The sequence below is a fragment of the Oncorhynchus nerka genome, linkage group LG24, assembly GCF_034236695.1.
Source record: "Oncorhynchus nerka isolate Pitt River linkage group LG24, Oner_Uvic_2.0, whole genome shotgun sequence".
NCBI classification, from domain to species: domain Eukaryota; kingdom Metazoa; phylum Chordata; class Actinopteri; order Salmoniformes; family Salmonidae; genus Oncorhynchus; species Oncorhynchus nerka.
In genome coordinates this window covers 47,036,749-47,058,168 of record NC_088419.1, presented here as the reverse complement: position 1 = coordinate 47,058,168, position 21,420 = coordinate 47,036,749, and the positions used below count along the sequence as shown (strand labels likewise).

Here is a 21,420-nt window from a genome sequence, read left to right as displayed (position 1 = left end):
CAAATCAATCCCAGGACAACAGCAAAGGACCTTGTGAAGATGCTGGAGGAAACCGGTACAAAGTATCTATATCCACATAACCTGAAAGGCCGCTCAGCAAGGAAGAAGCCACTGCTCCAGAACCGCTATAAAAAAAGCCATACTATGTTTTGCAACTGCATATGGGGACAAAGATCATACTTTTTGGAGAAATGTCCTCTGGTATGATGAAACAAAAATAGAACTGTTTGGCCACAATGACCTTTGTTATTTTTGGAGGATAAAGGGGGAGGCTTGCAAGCCGAAGAACGCCATCCCAACCGTGAAGCATGGGGGTGGCAACATCATGTTGTGGGGGTGCTTTGCTGTAGGAGGGACTGGTGCACATCACAAAATAGATGGCATCGTGAGGAAGGACAATTATGTGGATATATTGATGCAACATCTCAAGACATTAGTCAGGAATTTAAAGCATGGTCGCAAATGGGTCTTCCAAGCATACTTCCAAAGTTGTGGCAAAATGGCTTAAGGACAACAAATTCAAGGTATTGGAGTGGCCATCACAACGCCCTGACCTTAATCCTATCGAAAATCCGTGGGCAGAACTGAAAAGGCGTGTACGAGCAAGGAGGCCTACAAACCTGACTCAGTTACACCAGCTCTGTCAGGAGGAATGGGCCAAAATTCACCCAACTTATTGTGGGAAGCTTGTGGAAGGCCGCCTGAAACATTTGACCCAAATTTAAACAATTTAAAGGCAATGCTACCAAATACTAATTGAGTGTATGTAAACTTCTGACCCACTGGGAATGTGATGAAAGAAATAAAAGCTGAAATAAGTAATTGTCTCTACTATTATTCTGACATTTCACAACCTTAAAATAAAGTGGTGATCCTAACTGACCTAAGACAGGGAATTTTTACTAGGATTAAATGTCAGGAATTGTGAAAAACTGAGTTTAAATGTGTTTGGCTAAGGTGTATGTAAACTTCTGACTTCAACTGTACCTCTCTGTTGATATCACATACATTATCAAGCATTTCACACGTTATCCAGATACTGATTGTTAGCACTTGGTGGTCTATAGCAGCTTCCCACAATAATGGGCTTTAAGTGAGGCAGATGAAACTGTAGCCATATTACTTCCACAGTTTTTTAACATGAGATCATCTATACGCTTTACAGGAATGTGGTTCTGAATATACACCGCAACACCACCCACATTGACATTTCTGTCTTTTTTGTAGATGTTATAACCATGTATTGCTACCACTGTATCATCAAAGGTATTATCTAAGTGAGTTTCAGAGATAGTCAGAACATGAATGTCATCTGTCAAGTTATTGATTTCATGAACCTTGTTTCTTAGGCTACATATGTTAGTGTGGGATATTTTTAGCACTTATTGGTTGCTTGATTGTTTTTATTGCTTTACTGGGAAGCTTATCAGAATTGGACATGCTCATGTTATTTACGTTTGAGGTGATGCAGGATGAACCGACCACAGTGGACTTCCTACTAGGGCACACCGCGTGAGTGCTAACAGTATAACTCTGGTTCATAGGCACAATAGTTGTAGGCGCAACAGAGGCCAAAATCTCCAGGTCTCCCTCATCTTCAACCTTATTTTTGCTCCCAATCAAGGGCGTTGCTCAGGGACCTGTGTTGTCCCCCACTCCCTTACCACTCCCCTGGGGGTGACCTCTCACGTCCCGCCTGGCACCGCTGCTTGTACAGGCCCCTGGGATATGGGGGGGGGGGGGGGGGGTGCAGGTATAGCATAGAGGCAAGGTGACAGCACTCTAAACCAATGGCGCATCAAGACACTTCTTCCCCGGGCAGCAGGACCGTAGATCAGAACAGGGAGGATGGCGGAGCGACTGAGGGTGACAGGGGAATAACATCCCTTTCTCCTCAATCGACAGGGACCATAACTCCTGCTTCTCCAGGGACAGATTGAGAAAGGCAATAGCCAGGGGCTGTGAAGCACGGATGCTTAGGAGAATTGAAAGTTAAAGAAGCAGCGGTTGGGACTTTTTGTTATTTTTTTATTTTTTGTCCCTTTTTTTATGTATATAAAAAAAATCATTATAAAACTATCAAACAATAAATCCTGTGCGTTCTTGCACCCCCCAAAAAATTAAAAAACATTATTTTATATACACTGAGTGTACAAAACATTAAGAACACCTCCATAATATTGAGTTGCACCTCCCCTTTCGCCCTCAGAACAGCCTCACTTCGTCGGGGCATGGACTCTACAAGATGTTTAAAGCGTTCCACTAGGGATGCTGGCCTGTGTTGATTCCAATGCTTCCCACAGTTGTGTCAAGTTGGTTTGATGCCCTTTCTTGATGCACATGGGAAACTGTTGAGCGTGAAAAACCCAGCAACATTGCAGTTCTTGTATTTTTTGCTGCTTTTTGATATCTACCATGACTCTTAGATTATGTAGAGCAAGACCAGGATATTTGAACCAAACAGAGTTTCCTTCTGAAGCTTCATTTCCTGGTCCAGGCTTAGTGGTGTTGAAAATGTGATGCATTACATTTTCTGATTGTTATACTGCTTGGTGTGTTGTAGTTTATTGTATATTGTAGAGTACTGTGATTAGCTGGTACTAATGATAGTGCACTGTTATGAATCATTGTGTTACATGGTCTTGTGTCTCTCAGAGCCTGTATGGTTACTGCTGCATCAGGTCTGAGCTGTCTCACTCACACCATCTCTCCTTCTTCCTCTCTCTATCTATATATCTCTCTCTCTCCCTTCCTCACTCTCTCTCTCTCTTCCCCTGTCTTTCCTCCCGTCTCCTTCTCTTCCTCACCCCCCATCCCTGTCCTCTTCCCCCTATCTCTCTCTCCATCCTGCCTGAGGCGAGACACTCCTCCTTCTCCATGCATGGCCACTTTCCCCTGGGGAACAGCTTTTATTGACTGATCAATTTCACAGTAGCTTATTGAATGCCTTTTAATGGTTTCTTTATTTTCAATTACAATACACTGTGTCTCGCCTGACGACGTGGCAACCGACAACGACCCAATGTACTCACCAGAGAGCAGCGAAATTTTGAACCCCCATTTTGAGAAATTACCAACGTTTTATGTGTTCGTTGTAATGTGTTTGGGACTTTTATTGTCACGCTGGGATAATATTGTCCTAAACTGTGTGGGGCGAAAAAGATTGACTGGTTGAATATCATTAGTCAAGATTATACCAATAGTGATAATAAGGAAACACTACACAACAGAAAACCTCAGTCAAATCACATTAAATGAATTAATATTTGTGCTGGTTGAGATTTAGGCCTAATACATTCCACCATAGAGTAGCTTGCGATTTCCAAGCCCAGTATGGTCACTGACTAGACGAGGGGAAGGGTACATTTCAATGTGCGTTGGAGAATAATCGGCGGTATATAAACATTTTGGGATGATTTAATTTAACTCGCCTCCAGGCACTGTCATCAAGTTGATGAAGGCAAACACCGATAGGTCTGGTAAATACAGTGGATGAAAAATAAAAACTGCTAGAGTGTTAAGGTGTGTGTATATTGGATGGCGGGGATTGTGTTTGTGCGTGCCTGCCAGCCGACCAGGTTACCAGGCACCTGCTCCACTGAAGGTGAAAGAAGTGCTCACTTGAGCTCATTGAAAAGTAGATGTGACAGTAAATTTTTCAGCCTCCCGAGATGGGAGATCTTGTTATAGCAGTCAGGATGGGGGTCAGGGCAGTGGCTGTTGATGATTGAGGAAAAGAGAAGTAAATTCATTCTGCTTCAGGCACTTTGTCAAGTGCCAGTAGCTTACCGTTGAGAGCCACTCACCCATCACTGTGTTACGGCCCCAGAGGTCACCCTCCCGTCGTAAATCAGAGTCGCCTCGCCTCAGCTGCTAAACCTATTGCCTGCTCTCCTATTGCCGCTCCCCCTGCTCCTAGTGAAATGAAAAAGGAAGATCAGCCAAGCCCATGTTGCTGCTGCTGTATTGAAGAACATAACAGGGGCATGCATGTAAGGAGATGACTGTGACTGGGAAAGAACTCTCTGGGAGCACTCCTCCACGCCACATGTTGCTTCTGTTTCATAAAAGCCAACTCTCTTTTTTCACTCTCAATTCAATTCAATGGGCTTTATTGGCATAGAAACCAGTTTGAAGCTTTTTTTTGATCCTCACGTATCAAGTCATTAAAAAGTGTATTTTCTCCGTTTTTTTCTTCTTCTTTCTATTGTTTATGAGAATGAGGCAATTAATTGGTCTGTTTAAGTTGGAGCAACCCGTTCCTGGTGGTTTATGATGTGTATAGAGTTTTTGCCGCCATTGCATGGCTGCAGTTGCATTGCCGTCAGTGACAATGTTTTTGATTACTCCTGACAAACCTCCTTGGAGTGTTAATTAAAAATGGCAGCAGATGCGCAGGTGTGGGAGATCATTAGGAGACACAGGGCCCTCTTGTTCACACACACACACACTTGTCTCGCCACACCCCAGCCCAGCGTGCACACGATTGCACACACACAGGCCTCCACAGCTCAGAGGAGAAGTTATCAGGAAAGGGGAGAAGAGAAAAGGAGCAGAGAGGAGAGGAGCAAGGGAGAGGGGTGGAGAGGATAGAAGGACGGAAGATGACAGAAAAGAGGAGAAGGACGGAGAAGAGGAGAGGAAACGGCGCTAACACCGTAATCTGCCAGACAACAGATAGAACCAAACCAGAAGCATATCCAAAACCAACTCAACCAGCAGGTGCCTTAATAACATACAACCGTCAATCCTACACACCTACAAACTGTTCTAGGATCAGCATTAGTCAGCCCTATCCAGTATCTCTCACTTTGGGTTTCCATGTCTGAGTGATGGCGCTAAATGCCCTTAACAACAGCTGCAAGCAGCACGAAAGCTATCAGCAGCGTGTTTCTGAATCTCCCCCAAAGTGCGAAAGGTCTGATGATACTCAAACATGCCGTGTTAGTTTTTCTGGTGAAACGTAAGCTCCAGTCTACAGAAGGATTCCTTCATTTTTCAGTCTTTGCTCGCACTGCCATCACGGCCCAGAGCTTTGGACCCAGCCGGGACTCAGGGGTGGCCTCACGCAACTCTACATACAGACCTTCACAGGGTGCCTCCAAACCAAACATCAAATGTACAAACGCAAACCCCCAAAGGCTCTCTTTCTTTCAACCTGTTAATTGATATATTATGAAATTATTGAAATCTTGTGTGGCCATGTGCAAACATTTTTCTGGGATGGTGGGAAAGAGAGAGAGAGAGAAAGAGAGAGGAAAAGGGATCCAGTGTGTGTGTGCACTGCTGTTTTTAATATTCCTTCTTATTAGGGTGTGATTATCCTCCCACGCCTGGCTTCTCTCACATGATGACTGGAAGAGGAGCGGGGAGACCAGGAGAGAGGACTCTGAAAACCTGCAGTTTCACCTCTAACTTTACACTTTCATTTCAGCTTTTTCCTCAGTGAATCAGCCTTTTTTCTTAAAGTAACTGTGAATTCTGATTGCCAAATGACAAAGATAGTTGATTTAAAAAGTATTTATAGAAAAATTGTGTCCGTAAAATAGCTATTTAAATATATGGATACTACCCTACAATGGATGTTCAGGGTTTGTTTAAATATGAGGCAATTTTGAGCATTACTGCTCTTGCATCCCTTGAGAAGAGTCATTGGCGTATTTGTTGATGGTATCATGCCAAACATTGTCGACGACCTCTGAAGACTCCCACCGTTTAACAGGCGCTAACATCAGCCGTAAGCGAACGGTTAGCCTTTTACAGCATCTCTCTCCGAGGATGTTTATGCCTTTATGTTCGCCTCCTCTTCACGCATACACACACACTCGCGTCCAAAGGCCTCTCCAGTCAGCCGATGTGCTTCTGCCGCTGCTCCTCACCGCCTTCAACATACTCTGGCACAGTTTTGCTAACCTCTCAAATAGAAAATTCCACCCTTTGATGCAAATCGCCAGAGCAGGCTGGATTCATGCCACTGAGGATGCTGGCGACCGTGCTATGATCTGACGGAATATTCCGTGCACCAAGAGAAGAAAAAAAATGGAAAGGAAAGGACGACAAACAGAGAGAAACAGGATGGAGGGAAGTGGAGAAGAAGAAGAAGAAGATTTTAAAAAGGCAGCGAGAAACTGTGCAGAGCAGGTCTCCGGGGGCCCGACCAAGCACTTTGTATCGTACATATATCACCTGTCAACCACGGGCTCTAAAGAGACACACAGAAACACAATGGAACTGACAGATGGTCCAAAACAAACCAAACCTGGTTTGATGCTATTAAAAGCTGTTTACCTCGGCCAGACGGCTGCCTGTGTGTGTGTGTGCGTACGTTTCTGTCTGTCTGTGTGTGCGTGTGTGTGTACAGTATGTGTGAGAAGGTGTTTGTGTTTGTTCTGTTCGTGTGTGTGTGCTGTTTCTTAGCTCCCAGCATTTCATCCAGCTCACTGTTATGTTAGCAGCTCCCAGGCGGCAGTTCTAAGGCCGAATAGTGCAGTGTGTGTGTGCTTGTGTGTGTAGGAGCTGTACCACAATTAAGATTAAACAAAAGACACAACATAGTGAAACATTCTCACTGATTACTATGGTTGTTGTTGGACACCAGCTAAACTCTCTTTAAGTACTGACTGATCAACCCCCCCAAGCGAAGGGTAAGAGAGAATATCCCCCTTCCCTATCCCCCCTTCTTCATCCCATCCTCCCCTCTAAAGAGGTCTGACACCTTAGAATGATGAACCCCTTAAATGCACTGACCTTTCTCATGTGGACTTCACCCCCCCCCCCCCCCCCACACACACACACACACTTTCTCCATGTAGATGAGACAGAGACAGATTAAGATATTTCTTATGGGGAGCGATTTGAGCGCAACACGCTAAATTAATTCTGGTGGAAGCCAGCCCACCTCCTGTTACTGACACAGGGCCACTTTGAGACCATGACAACTATGAGAGAGGAGAGGAGTTGACAGGCCGTGGGTGTGTAGGTGTGTGTGGAAGTGTGATTACTTTGCAAGAGTAACGTGTTACATTCATTGTATCAGATGCAGTCTCAGTTGCAGTTATAATATTGCTATTCAAAGGCTTTTTTTTGGTTTGCTTAAGACAGCATCCAATTATATGTGATGATGGACTTTGGGCTCCTTTGGGCTTCTGAATTGTCTCCATAATTACAAGAGCATAATTAGTCATTCAGAGCTGACAGCCTTGTGTGTGTGTGTGTGTGTGTATGTTTAATTTAGGAAATAATTAATGATTACTTTGTCCCATTAAATAGTTTATTTGTCACGTTCTGACCTTAGTTCTTTTGTTATGTCTTTGTTTTAGTTGGTCAGGGCGGGGGTTGGGTGGGCGGTCTATGTTCTTTTTCTATGATTTGGTATTTCTGTGTTTGGCCTGGTATGGTTCTCAAATCAGAGGCAGCTCTCAATCGTTGTCCCTGATTGAGAACCATACTTAGGCAGCCTGTTTTCACCCTTGAGTTGTGGGTGATTATTTTCTGTGTCGGTTTTTGTTATTTCACGTTGTTATTTTGTATTTTTCAGTCTTCTATTAAAAGAACCATGAACACGTACCACACTGCGCATTGGTCCTCCGATCCTTCCTACTACTCCTCGTCAGTGGAGGAAGAAGACCGTTACAGAATCACCCACCACCAAAGGTACAAGCAGCGTGGTGAGGAGCAGCAGAGCTATCTGGAGAAATGGACATGGGAGGAGATACTGGAAGGCAAGGGACCCTGGGCACAGGCTGGGAGTATCGTCGTCCACAGGAGGACCTGGAGGCATTTAAGGCTGAGCGGAAACACTACGAGGAGTTGGCACGGAGGCAGCCCCAAAAATGTATTGGGGGGGGCACACGAGGAGTTAGGCTGAGTCAGGAGTCAGACCTGAGCCAACTCCCCTTGTTTATCGTAAGGAGCCAAGGATGGAACCAGAGCTGGTCAGGGCAAAATTGGAGGTGAGCAACGGAAGCGAAGCAGAGACAGTGAAGGAGTTAATGGGGAGATTGGAGGAGAGAGTAATGAGGGAGTTGCTGTGTTGGTGCATGAGGCACGACAACCCGCCCGCGTGTCTGGGATTTGATGTCACCTGAGTCAGCTCTCCGTACTCGTCCTGAGGTGCGTGCTAGCCGTCTGGTGAAGACTGTTTCAGCCCCACGCACCAGGCCTCCTGTGCGCCTCCCTAGCCCTGCATGTCCTGTGCCAGCTCCGTGCTACAACTCTCCAAGATGTGCTTACCGTGGCGGGTGTCGTACTGGTCAGGCACTGTGTTATGCGGTGTCGTACTGGTCAGGCACTGTGTTATGCGGTGGAGCGTGCGGTGTCCACAGTACTAAGAACGCGTGCGCTACATCCCAGCTCCCCGCATCTGCCGGGCTAGGGTGAGGATCCAGCCAGGGCGGATGGTGCCAGCTCTGCTCTCCAGACCTCCAGTGCGTCTCCTCGGGCCAGGATATCCTGCGTCGGCTCTGCACACTGTGTCTCCTGTGTGTCTGCACAGCCCAGTGCATCCTGTGCCTGCGCCCCGCACGTGCCGGGTTAAAGTCACCAGCCAGGACGGGTTGTGCAGGCCCTTAGTTCGAGACCTCCAGTGCGCCTCCACGGCCCAGTCTATCCTGTGCCTCCTCCGAGGACCAGGCTGTCTCTCCGTCTACTCCTTACAGGTGCTCCCGCCTGCTCAGCGCTGCCAGAGTCTCCCTCGTGCTCAGCGCTGCCAGAGTCTCCCTCGTGCTCAGCGCTGCCAGAGTCTCCCGCCTGTCCTGAGCTGCCAGAGTCTCCCGCCTGTCCTGAGCTGCCAGAGTCTCCCGCCTGTCCTGAGCTGCCAGAGTCTCCCGCCTGTCCTGAGCTGCCAGAGTCTCCCGCCTGTCCTGAGCTGCCAGAGTCTCCCGCCTGTCCTGAGCTGCCAGAGTCTCCCGCCTGTCCTGAGCTGCCAGAGTCTCCCGCCTGTCCTGAGCTGCCAGAGTCTCCCGCCTGTCCTGAGCTGCCAGAGTCTCCTGCCTGTCCTGAGCTGCCAGTGTCTCCTGCTAGTCAGGAGCTGCCAGAGCCACTGGTTACTCCGGTGCTGCCAGAATCGCCCTTCCCTCCGGTGCTGCCGGTATCTCCCATCCATTCGGGACCCGTTGCTAGGGTCCCCATTCCGAGGTTGGCGGCGAGGGTCGCCGCTCTAAAGAGGCCACGGAGGCGGGTAAAGAGGCGGGCAAAGACTATGGTGGAGTGGGGTCCACGTCCCGCGCCAGAGCCGCCACCGCGGACAGACGCCCACCCAGACCCTCCCCTATAGGTTCAGTTTTTGCGGCCAGAGTCCGCACCTTTGAGGGGGGGTATTGTCATGTTCTGACCTTAGTTCTTTTGTTATGTCTTTGTTTTAGTTGGTCAGGGCGTGAGTTGGGTGGGTGGTCTATGTTATTTTTCTATGATTTGGTATTTCTGTGCCTGGCCTGGTATGGTTCTCAAGTCAGAGGCAGCTGTCAATCGTTGTCCCTGATTGAGAACCATACTTAGGCAGCCTGTTTTCACCCTTGAGTTGTGGGTGATTATTTTCTGTGTCTGTGTGTTCCACACGGAACTGTTTTGGTTTTTGTTATTTCACGTTGTTAGTTTGTATTTTTCAGTGTTCTATTAAAAGAATCATGAACAGGTACCACGCGGCGCATTGGTCCTCCGATCCTTCCTACTTACTCCTCGTCAGAGGAGGAAGAAGACCGTTACATTATTAGGCATGGCATATTATAGTATCCTGATATTAGGAACACCTTCCTAATATGGAGTTGCACCCCTTTCTGCCCTCAGAACAGTCTTAATTCGTCAGGGCATGGACTCTACAATGTGTCGAAAGTGTTCCACAGGGATGCTGGCACATGTGGAATCCAATACATCCCACAGTGGTTTCAAGTTGGCTGGATGTCCTTTGGGTGGTGGAGCATTGTTGATACACATGGGAAACTGTTGAGTGTGAAAAACCCACCAGCATGGTGGACCATTGTTGATGCACACTGGAAACTGTTGAGCATGAAAAACCCAGCAGCGTTGCAGTTCTTGAAACGCTCAAACTGGTGCGCTTGGCACCTAATACCATACCACTTTGAAGGCGCTTAAATATTTTGTCTTGCCCAATCACCCTCTGAATGGCACACATACACAATCCATGACTAAAGGCTTAAAAATCTTTCTTTAACCTGTCTCCTCCCCTTCATCTACACTGATTGAAGTGGATTTTACAGGTGACATCAATCATTTATTTAACCAGGAAAATCCATTGAGACCCAGAGTCTCTTTTTCATGGGAGACCTGGCCTAGAAGGCAGCAACAATCATTACATTACATAATTAAAACATACAACAATACAATACAAGTCAACAACATGATCCAGCCTAAAAAAAAAAGCATTTACACTCTTCTGTAACAGAGTCGGGGATCATAGCTTTCTCCTGGATTCACCTGGTTAGTCTATGTCATGTTTTGTACACTCAGTGTGTGCATTACTGTTTCAGCTGTCCATGCTCTGATTGGCTCCAATGACCGCCATTGGGTCATCCCTTGTGTTTGGTTTGTTCAAATCTGATTGGTCAGTTAGACATTTGAGTCCGAGATAAAACATTTTTAGTTGCAGACAACCTTTTGACATCTCAGTTTACACGAAACACACTGGAATAAGCTATCTATGAAAACTTTTGATTAAAAAAGAAGAAAAAAACACTGACAAAAGCATAGTCTAAAACTACTGGTCCTGAGTTGTGTATCATGTATATTGTATCTTATTTTTGCTTGGATATGTCTGTTAATACATTCGATTCCCTGCATTCTATAATTCACAGATTATTGTGGTTGACAATTATTTTCCACAATTTCAGATGTGCTGTTCACTTAGGATTATCTGTACCGTATACCCTGTAAAATATATTACCTTTTGGCAATTTTTGCAAATATCTTTAAAAAGGAAAGAATCTCCTTATTAGAAAAGCCTCTACTTGTAATACCCCAGGGAGTGCCACACATATTTTCTTCCCCAAACAGTCCAAGTGGTTCCATGTTTAGTATGTTTGTAAAGCGGCGTGAACAGAGACGTGGGACCGCAGAGGCCTCCCTCGTGGTGGAACTATGCCTGTTGATTTAGCATGCTACGGTTCCCATGACATTACAGTGAAAAGTACAGGAGTATTATACAAGTATGACATTCCACAATTGTGTGTGTGGCTCCAAAAATACTTTTTATGGAAGCACAAGAACCAAAATATTCAGGGATGAATAATAATGTGCAAACTGAATTGAAGAAAAGTTGTTACTTTGTGTCGCTTCAGTTGAGGTCATTGACAGTCCAAATCAGATAGTATAGATAAGAGAGTGTGTGCTGAAATAGTAGAAGTGAGCCGGAATCGAACCATGCCTGGATTTTCAGAGGCGCGGCTTAGACCACTAGACCACCCCAGGCCATTTAGACAAGATCCTTATCTGAGGTGACCATTGTGGTCAACAGTGATCATTTCCTCATAAATATACTTTCCTGTTGATAATTTAATTCACTCTTGGAATGAAATGTCCCAACCACATGTTGGGACATTTCCATAATATAGGGCCCTATAAAATCTGCGTTGCCATGAACGCGTATAGAATCACGGAATCCAGACATTAAAACAGAATTCAATAATATTCCAAAATGTATTGAACTTATTAGTAGGTAAAGTACTAAATGCGTTGAACTGGTTAGAAAATGCATTAAATTGCCCAAGATTTTCATAACTCCTGAACATTATACATCAGTGATTCGTATTTCCCTTCAACTTCCTGAATAGTGAGTGCGTGTTTGTCTACCACTGTGTAGCCATTAACGATGATTGCTAGTGTAATGACAACCGTCTTCTGGGAGATGGAAAGGTTTCAATTTCAATCAATCCAGTGTCCACTCTGCAATCACATGAGCGCTACAGAAACATTGCAAATCAAACAATAGCATCATGATCCCAGAACCTCAAAAGTGGTCTCCTGATGTGGTTTAAAGTATTATTGTGGACATACAAAATCAAATGTGGCTGTTTTTCTCTCTCTTTTTTTGTTGTTTGAAAAACTAAAATCTGAAAAAACACATTTGGAGGGGATAAAACTAAACAGATTTTATAGGGCCCTAATAATTTAACCCTCGATGTACTTTAAATTCAACATTCAATTTATCTCAATCAATCACCCAACTACCTCGTACCCCAGTACACTGACTCGGTACTCCTGTATATCGCCTCGTCATTTTATCGTGTTACTATTTTATTTAGTATCTATTCATACATTTTCTCACATTTTAACTGCATTGTTGGAGTAAGCGTTTAATGGTAAAGTCTACAATAATTGTATTCGGCGCATGCGACAAATAACATTTGATTTGATTTGATTTAAAGCTATTTCTTGATCAATGAAAAGTGAACACAGTAACTGTCCAAATGCATTTCTGTTTTAACGGGCAACATTTTTGTTGTATTACAATATTGTTAAATAACAAGGATGTGAAAATGACAATCACAGTTATATCATCGAAATCATCTATGTCGAGACAAATTAAGGAAATTGTGTTAATTTAGAAACTGTTTATAGGATAAAACAAATTGGGATGTAATAACTTATTTACTGTTGTATTACTTTTTTACAGTGTAGAACAGGGGTAGGCAACACGGGTCTTCGAGTGCCGCAGGCACTTCATGTTTTTGGTTTAACTAACCTGGGAGACCAGGTGTATTCGATTCAGGCAATCACTGAATCAGGTGTGGTGCCTAGTTGGAACAAAATCGTGCAGTACCTGCGGCACTCCAGGAACAGGGTTGCCTACCCCTGGCGTAGACTGAAAGAACAATAATTGGGAGCGGACACATTTTTTATAATTTTTATTTGATCTTATCTTTTCACTTATCAAATCACTGTGTTAATTGTAATACTCCAATATATTAGATAACACATGTTTTCAAAACTCCTTGGCTGAGTGATGTGAGAGGTAGGTGAACCAGACAAACTGACAGTGTTGTGTGTGTGTCTGTTTCCTTCAGGTCAGCTGTCCATTCCTTGTGTCCCAAAGAGCCTAAAGGATTCCCACAGTCATGCTACAGGTGCCTTGATCCCCAGAATGGTAATAACACACATAAGTACACATACACACATACACATTTAGTGCATTCGGAAATTATTCAGACCCCTTCACTTTTTCCACATTGTGTTACGTTACAGCCTTATTCTAAAATGTATACAAATATGTGTTTTACTCATCAATCTACACACAATACCCCATAATGGCAAAGCAAAAACAGGTTTATAGAAATGTTTGTAAAAAATGTTTTTTTTAAATGTATTTACATAACAATTCAGACCCTTTGCTATGAGACTCAGAATTGAGCTCCGGCGCATCCTGTTTCCATTGATCATCCTTGAGATGATTCTACAACATGATTGGAGTCCACCTGTGGTAAATTCCATTGATTGGACATGATTTGGAAAAGTACACACCTGTCTATAAGGTCCCACAGTTGACAGTGCATGTCAGAGCAAACACCAAGTCATGAGAAGGAATTGTCTGTAGAACTCTGAGACAGGATTGTGTCGAGGCACAGCATTGAAGGTCCTCAAGAACATAGTGGCTTTCATAAATCTTAAATGGAGTAGGATTGGAACCACGAAGACTCTTCCTAGAGCTGGCCGCCCGGCCAAACTGAGCAATCGGGGGAGAAGGGCCTTGGTCAGCGAGGTGACCAAGAACCCGATGGTCACTCTGACAGAGTTCCAGAGTTCCTCTGTGGAGATGGAAGAACCTTTCAGAAGGACAACATCTCTGTAGCACTCCACTAATCAGGTCTTTATGGTAGAGCGGCCAGACAGAAACCCATTTTCAGTAAAAGGCACATGACAGCCCACTTGGAGTCTGCCAAAAGGTCCCTAAAGGACTGTCATACCATGAGAAACAAGATGTTATGGTCTGATGAAACCAAGATTGAACTATTTGGCCTTAATGTAAAGCATCATGTCTGGAGGAAACATGGCACCATACCTACGATGAAGCATGGTGGTGGCAGCATCATGCTGTGGGGATGTTTTTCAGGGACTGGGAGACTAGTCAGGATCGAGGGAAAGATGAACGGAGCAAAGTGCAGAGGGATCATTGATGAAAACCTGCTCCAGAGCGTTCAGGACCTCAGACTGGGGCATAGGTTCACCTTCAGACAGGACAACAACCCTAAGCACACAGCCTAGGCAACGCAGGAGTGGCTTCGGGGAAGTCTCTGAATGTCCTTGAGTGGCCCAGCCAAATCAAATCAACGTTTATTTGTCACGTGCGCCGAAAACAACAGGTGTAGACGACCTTACAGTGAAATGCTTACTTGCAGGCTCTAACCAATAGTGCCCGGACCTGAACCCGATCGAACATCTCTGGAGAGACCTGAAAATAGCTGTGCAGCGACGCTCCCCGTCCAACTTGACAGAGCTTGAGAGGATCTGCACAGAAGTAGTGTCATACCAAAGAACACTCGAGGCTGTAATCGCTGCCAAAGGTGCAAAGTACTGAAAAAATATAAAGTACTGGATAAAATACCTGAATACTTATGTAAATATGATATTTCAGTCATTTCTTTTGTGTGTGAAAGTTGCTACATTTTCTACAAGCCTGTTTTTGTTTGTCATTATGGGGTATTGTGTGTAGATGAACGCCGCAGCCCGTCTGGTGTTCAACCTTCCCAAGTTCTCTCACGTCACCCCGCTCCTCCGCTCTCTCCACTGGCTTCCAGTTGAAGCTCGCATCCGCTACAAGACCATGGTGCTTGCCTACGGAGCTGTGAGGGGAACGGCACCTCAGTACCTCCAGGCTCTGATCAGGCCCTATACCCAAAAAGGGCACTGCGTTCATCCACCTCTGGCCTGCTCGCCTCCCTACCACTGAGGAAGTACAGTTCCCGCGTAGCCCAGTCAAAACTGTTCGCTGCTCTGGCCCCCCAATGGTGGAACAAACTCCCTCACGACGCCAGGACAGCGGAGTCAATCACCACCTTCCGGAGACACCTGAAACCCCACCTCTTTCAGGAATACCTAGGATAGGATAAAGTAATCCTTCTCACCCCCTCCCCCCTTAAAAGATTTAGATGCACTATTGTAAAGTGGCTGTTCCACTGGATGTCTTAAGGTGAACGCACCAATTTGTGAGTCGCTCTGGATAAGAGCGTCTGCTAAATGACTTAAATGTAAAATGTAATGTAGATGGATAAGAAAACAAATGAACCCATTTTAGAATAAGGCTGTAATGTAACAAAATGTGGAAAAAGTCCAGGGGTCTGTACACTTTCCGAATGCACGGTACATACACACCACTGTTAGATCTGTCACTCCCTCCTCTGGGCCTTTTGGGCTTTCTAACAGGCTAAACACCGGAGGTCAGGCTGTGGCATTTGACCTGTGAACCCAACACAAAAACAGCTTGAGCTCCAGGCCAGGTGATTACTATAGAGCGCTACTGTATTCAGGGCAGCCCAGTAATGTTTTAGTCTCCCCCTCGGCCCCTTTCCTTCCCTCCTGTCCTCCCCTACTAATTCCCCACAACCTCCCCCAATATTTTCATGTCTCCCCCTTCTCTCGCTCCCTTTCCTTCCCTCCTGCCTGTCCTCCCCTACTCAATCCCCACCACTTTTACCATATTTCAGGTCCTTCCCATGTCTGCCTCTCCCTCTCTCTGTCTCCCCCTTCTTTTCCCCCTGTTCTCTGACTCTACTAGTAGGTTTCCCATGTCCTCCCCCTTTCTCCCTCCACCTGTCTCCCATGTCTTCCTCTGTCTACTGTCTCCCCCTTTCCCTCCCTTCTCTCTGCTGTTGTCTGATCCTACCGGAGGTCCTCAGTCATCACAGCAAGCCTCTGTGCTGGAGGTCAGTGTGAGGCCTAATGTAAGGTGAATAACTTGCGGCTGAGTAGCTAAGACCCAACTAGTGTATGTACAGAGCAGTACAGGGGACATATGTATCAAGCGTCTCAGAGTAGTAGTGCTGATCTAGGATCAGGTCCACTCTGTCCATATAATCGTATTCCTTGTGATCTAAAAGGCATAACTGATCATAAATCAGCATTCCTACTCTGAGAATCTTGATACTTATGGCCCCAGAGAACTGACATTGACTTTTGGTCCTCAGTACTGAAGCAAGCGAGTTGTTTTAACTTCCCTTTTAAGTTCTGACTGGGGCAAGGATCACCAAGTAGATTCAGCCGCAGGCCAATTTTTTTCTTCAGTGGATGGTCGGGGGGACGGAACATAGTTACAAATCATTTGTAGACTGCAAATAGACCACAAGAAGCCCAAACAGATATAACATTTGACGAAAACACAATCCTTTCAAACCTTTCTTACGTTTGTATACGATCACATATCTCTATTATGCGTGGGAATACGGGAACCCATTTCCAAAATTCAAATAACTTGGAGATGATTTCTCGGGGTTTTTACAATCTTTTATGTCCAACAATGAAAATTCACAACAACATTTAAAAAAAAATATATATATATATATATATATATATATATATTTTTTTTGCTCAGAAAACTTGGGAGGCCAAATAAAACCAGTTGGGGAACCCTGGACTAGGACATGCCGTGTGGGACGCCTCCACATACATGCACACTGGTTGCCTCCTAAATGGCACTACATAGGGAATCGGGTGCCCATTTCAGCAGACACTGATGTAATGTTGTGAAAACAGATCAAACAAATTAAACTACAAACAATGAGGCAAAAGTGGCAGTTTGATTTGAATATAGATTGTGATAGTTACAGGGAGGAATAAAGATGACAGAGCCCACATCAGACATACTGTACCCCTGTACTATAGGCCCCCTGGTGGACAGTGGTGGGAGAGCATCAGTAGTCACATCACTGTCTTTCATCCCTTGCTAACCCAGTGTGTTTGCGTGTGTGTCCTGTGGATAGTGGTGTGTGTATTTCTAGCTATTTGTGCAGTGTAGGTGTGTGTATGTCCAGGGCAGCGTAGAAACGGTTACTGTCCCATTTCTGATATGATCATGCTTGACTTTAGCCCCTTTGCTCTGTTTGGTTTGGTTTTCATTTGGGTGGTCCACTCGATCCATGTGAAGTGTGTATGGCTGTTTGAACTTGTCTGTTTCTCTGTGGGGCCTGGCGTGACCTGAAACCTAATACTTAAGTACACACAATTAAGTTCACACCAGAGGTTACATGGGGAAATAGGCCCTTTCCCAGAGGTGTGAATCAGTTCAACCTGTATACAAGAGCCAGAGGCTTCTCACCACTCATGGTTCAAGGTTAAGAATTTCTTTGGTTGGAAAAGAGGCGGGTCTGAGACCTGGTTGGCTGTCCCCGTGGAGATGGTGCCTTGACAAGCAGAATTATCCAATCGGATATCCTGTTCTAGGATTTGTTCTGATCAGCTGTGGTGAAAATATCCCACTGTGCAGTAATATCCAGAGTGTTTTCATAGTTTACAGTGTCAAGAGTGGTTAAAGTAACTGCCACAATAAAGGAAACACGAATGTAAAGTTGGGCCACCACAAGCCACCAGAACAGCTTCAATGCACCTTGGCATAGATTCTACACATGTCTAGAACTCTATTGGAGGGTTGCAATACCATTCTTCCACGGGAAATTCCATAATTTGGTATTTTGTCGATGGAAAACACTCAGGCACTGCTCCTGAATCTCTTGTTTGAGTTATGGTGACAGACACAGACAAACAAACACACACAAACCCCCATATGGTCCTTTGAGACCACTCTTTCAAAGTCACTTACTCTAGTATGGTACATAAAATAATGGGCGACTGGGCATCTCTCTAAGCATGATGGGAGGTTAATTGCTAAATTAACTCATGAACTACACCTGTGTAGAAGCACCTGCTTTCAATCTACTTTGTAACCCTCATTTACTCTAGTGTTTCCTTTACTTTGGCAGTTACTTTCATATACAGGGCATTCCAAATGTATTCAGACCTTTTTCCACATTTTGTTACATTACAGCCTAATACTGAAATGTATTAAATACACACAATACCCCGTAATGACAACTCAAAAACAGTTTTTTAGATATTTCTGCAAATGTATTAAATATAAAAAATGGAAATATCACATTTAGACCCTTTACTCAGTACTTTGTTGTAGCACATTTGGCAGCGATTACAGCCTCAAGTCTTTTTGGGTATGACGCTACAATCTTGGCACACCTGTATTTGGGGAGTTTCCCATTGTTCTCTGCAGATCCTCTCAAGCTCTGTCAGGTTGGATGGGGAGCGTCACTGCACAGCTATTTTCAGGTCTCTCTAGAGATGTTCGATCAGGTTCAAGTCCGGACTCTGGCTGGGCTACTCAAGGACATTCAGAGATTTCCCCAAAGCCACTCCTGCTTTGTCTTGGCTGTGTGCTTAGGGTCGTTGTCCTGTTGGAAAGTGAACCTATGCCCCAGTCTGAGGTCCTGAGTGCTCTGGAGCAGGTTTTCATCAAGGATCTTTATGTGCTTCATTCATCTTTACCTTGATCCTAACTAGTCTCCCAGTCCTTCCACTGAAAAACATCCCCACAGCATGATGCTGCCACCACCAAGCTTCACTGTAGGAATGGGGCCAGCTTTCCTCCAGACGTGACGCTTTGAATTCAGGCCAAATAGTTCAATCTTGGTTTCATCAGACCACAGAATCTTGTTTCTCATGGTCTGATAATCCTTTAGGTCCCTTTTGGCAAACTCCAAGCGGGCTTTCATGTGCATTTTACTGAGTAGTGGCTTCCGTCTGGCCACTCTACCATAAAGGCCTGATTGGTGGAGTGCTGCAGAGATGGTTGTCTTTTTGGAAGATTCTTCCATCTCCACAGAGGAACTCTAGAGCTCTGTCAAAGTGACCATCAGGTTCTTCTCCCCCGATTGCTCAGGTTAGCCGGGCTGCCAGCTCTAGAAAGAGTCTTGGTGGGTCCAAACTTCTTCCATTTAAGAATTATGGAGGCCACTGTGTTCTTGGCAACCTTCAATGCTGCAGAAATACTTTGGATCTGTGCCTCGACACAATCCTGTCTCTGAGCTCTATGGACAATTCCTTTGACCTCATGGCTTGGTTTTCACTCTGACGTACTGTCAACTGTGGGACCTTATATAGACAGGTGTGTGCCTTTCCAAATCATGTTCAATCAATTTAATTAATTAACTTATTTTTTGCTTTGTCACTCTGGGGTATTGTGTGTAAATTGTTGAAGAAAAAAACATGATTTAATCCAGTTTAGAATAAGGCTGTAACGTAACAAAATTTGTTAAAAGGGAAGGCGTCTGAATACTTTCTGAATGCACTGTAAATGCACAGACAAACGCGTGCGTGCGTGCATGCGCGCACACACATCCACATAAATCCTGCTTTGATATGGTGCACCTCACATAGAATTAATTGGCCATTTATTTAGTTTTGGTGCATCCTTCTTCCACACGTGACGAGTGTTGACCAGCAATGTGATTACAATCTTCCCGATGTACGCTCGTGCAATGTCATGCAGTAATGCTGTATGTCATGTAATTTCCCCCCCAACCGTTTTGGGATAGTATGAGGTGTCTTCAACAAGACAAACATAATAAATAAATATGATTATGTACACTACATGACCAAAAGTATGTGGACACCTGCTTGTTGAACATCTCATTCCAAAATCATGGACATTAATATGGAGTTGATAACCCCTTTGCTGCTATAACAGCCTCCACTCTTCTGGAAAGGCTTTCAAACAGATGTTGGTACATTGCTGCAGGGACTTGCTTCTATTGAGCCACGAGCATTAGTGAGGTCGGGCACTGATGTTGGGTGATTAGGCCTGTTTCGCAGTCTGCGTACCAATTCATCTCAAAGGTGTTCGATGGGGTTGAGGTCAGGGCTCTGTGCAGGCCAGTCAAGTTCTTCCACACCCATCTCGACAAACCATTTCTGTATGGACCATGCTTTGTGCGCAGGGCACTGCTGAAACAGGAAAGGGCATTCCCCAAACTGTTGCCACAAAGTCGGAAGCACAGAATAGTCTAGAATGTTGTATGTTGTAGCGTTAAAATTTCCCTTCACTGGAACTAAGAGGCCTAGCCTAAACCATGAAAAACAGCACCAGGCCGTTATTCCTCCTCCACCAAACTTCACATTTGGCACTCTGCATTCGGGCAGGTAGCGTTCTGCTAGCATCCGCCAAACCCAGATTCGTCTGTCGGACTGCCAGATGGTGAAGCGTGACTCATAACTCCAGAGAATGCGTTTCCACTGCTCCAGAGTCCAATGGTGGCAAGATTTACACCACTCCAGCTAAATGCATGGCATTGTGCATGGTGATCTTAAGCTTGTGTGTGGCTACTCGGCCATGGAAACCCATTTCATGAAGCTCCAGACGAACAGTTCTTGTGCTTACGTTGCTTCCATAGGCAGTTTGGAACTCGGTAGTGAGTCTTGCAACCGATGACAGACGATTTTTACACGCTACAGCACTCAGCGGTCCCGTTCTGTGAGCTTGCATGGCCTACCACTTCGCGGCTGAGCCGTTGTTGCTCCTAGACGTTTCCACTTCACAATAACAGCAGGGCAGAAATTGACAAACTGACTTGTTCGAAAGGTGGCATCCTATGACGGTACCACTTTGAATGTCACTGAGCTCGTCAGTAAGGCCATTCTACTGTTGATGTTTGTCTATGGAGATTGCATGGCTGTGTGCTCGATTTGATACACCTGTCAGCAACGGATGTGGCTCAAATCTACTAATTTGAAGGGGTTTTCATATACTTTTGTATATATAGTGTATGTATATATTAGCCTTAAACATGATTGTTAACTACAAGTTGTTTAAGGCTACAAGATATGGCATTCCTCCTAGAATCAGTACACCCATTCCCCAAAAAAGTCTAATAAAATAAATATGATTGATTTGTCAATATAATCTTAACACATTAGCCTAACTGTAAGTCTCTCTGGATAAAAGTGTCTGCTAACTGACAAATGTTTTATGTAAATTGTATTCAGAAAGTATTCACACCCACTTGACTTTTTCCTCATTTGTTGTTTTTCAGCCTTAATTTAAAATGGATTAAATAAACACTTTGGATGGTGTATCAATACACAGAGTCACTACAAAGATACAGGAGTCCTTCCTAACTCAGTTGCCGGAGAGGGAGGTAACCGCTCAGGGATTTCACCATGAGTCCAATGGTGACTGTAAAACAGATAGAATAAAACTGAGGATGGATCAACAACATTGTAGTTACTCCACAATACTAACGTAATTGACAGAGTGAAAAGAAAGTAGCCTGTAAAGAACAAAAATATTCCACACAAATATTTCAAAACATAATCCTGTTTGCAAGGCACTAAAGTAATAGTGCAAAGAATATGGCAAAGCAATTCAGTGTTATGGTTGGGGCAAATCCAATACAATGTATTACTGATTACCACTCT

General features: G+C 44.7%; 1 protein-coding gene across 3 annotated transcripts in view; it reads left to right on the top strand.

The window, feature by feature from the left end:
- The window catches only part of LOC115108049 (adhesion G-protein coupled receptor D2), a 154,452-nt gene that overhangs the window by 103,566 nt on the left and 29,466 nt on the right, over positions 1 to 21,420 (top strand). For all 3 annotated transcript variants that reach the window (XM_029631952.2, XM_029631954.2, XM_029631953.2), the window contains exon 24: positions 13,017 to 13,096. In XM_029631952.2, coding sequence (XP_029487812.1) covers positions 13,017 to 13,096 — 80 coding nt within the window. The remainder of the gene's footprint in view (positions 1 to 13,016; positions 13,097 to 21,420) is intronic.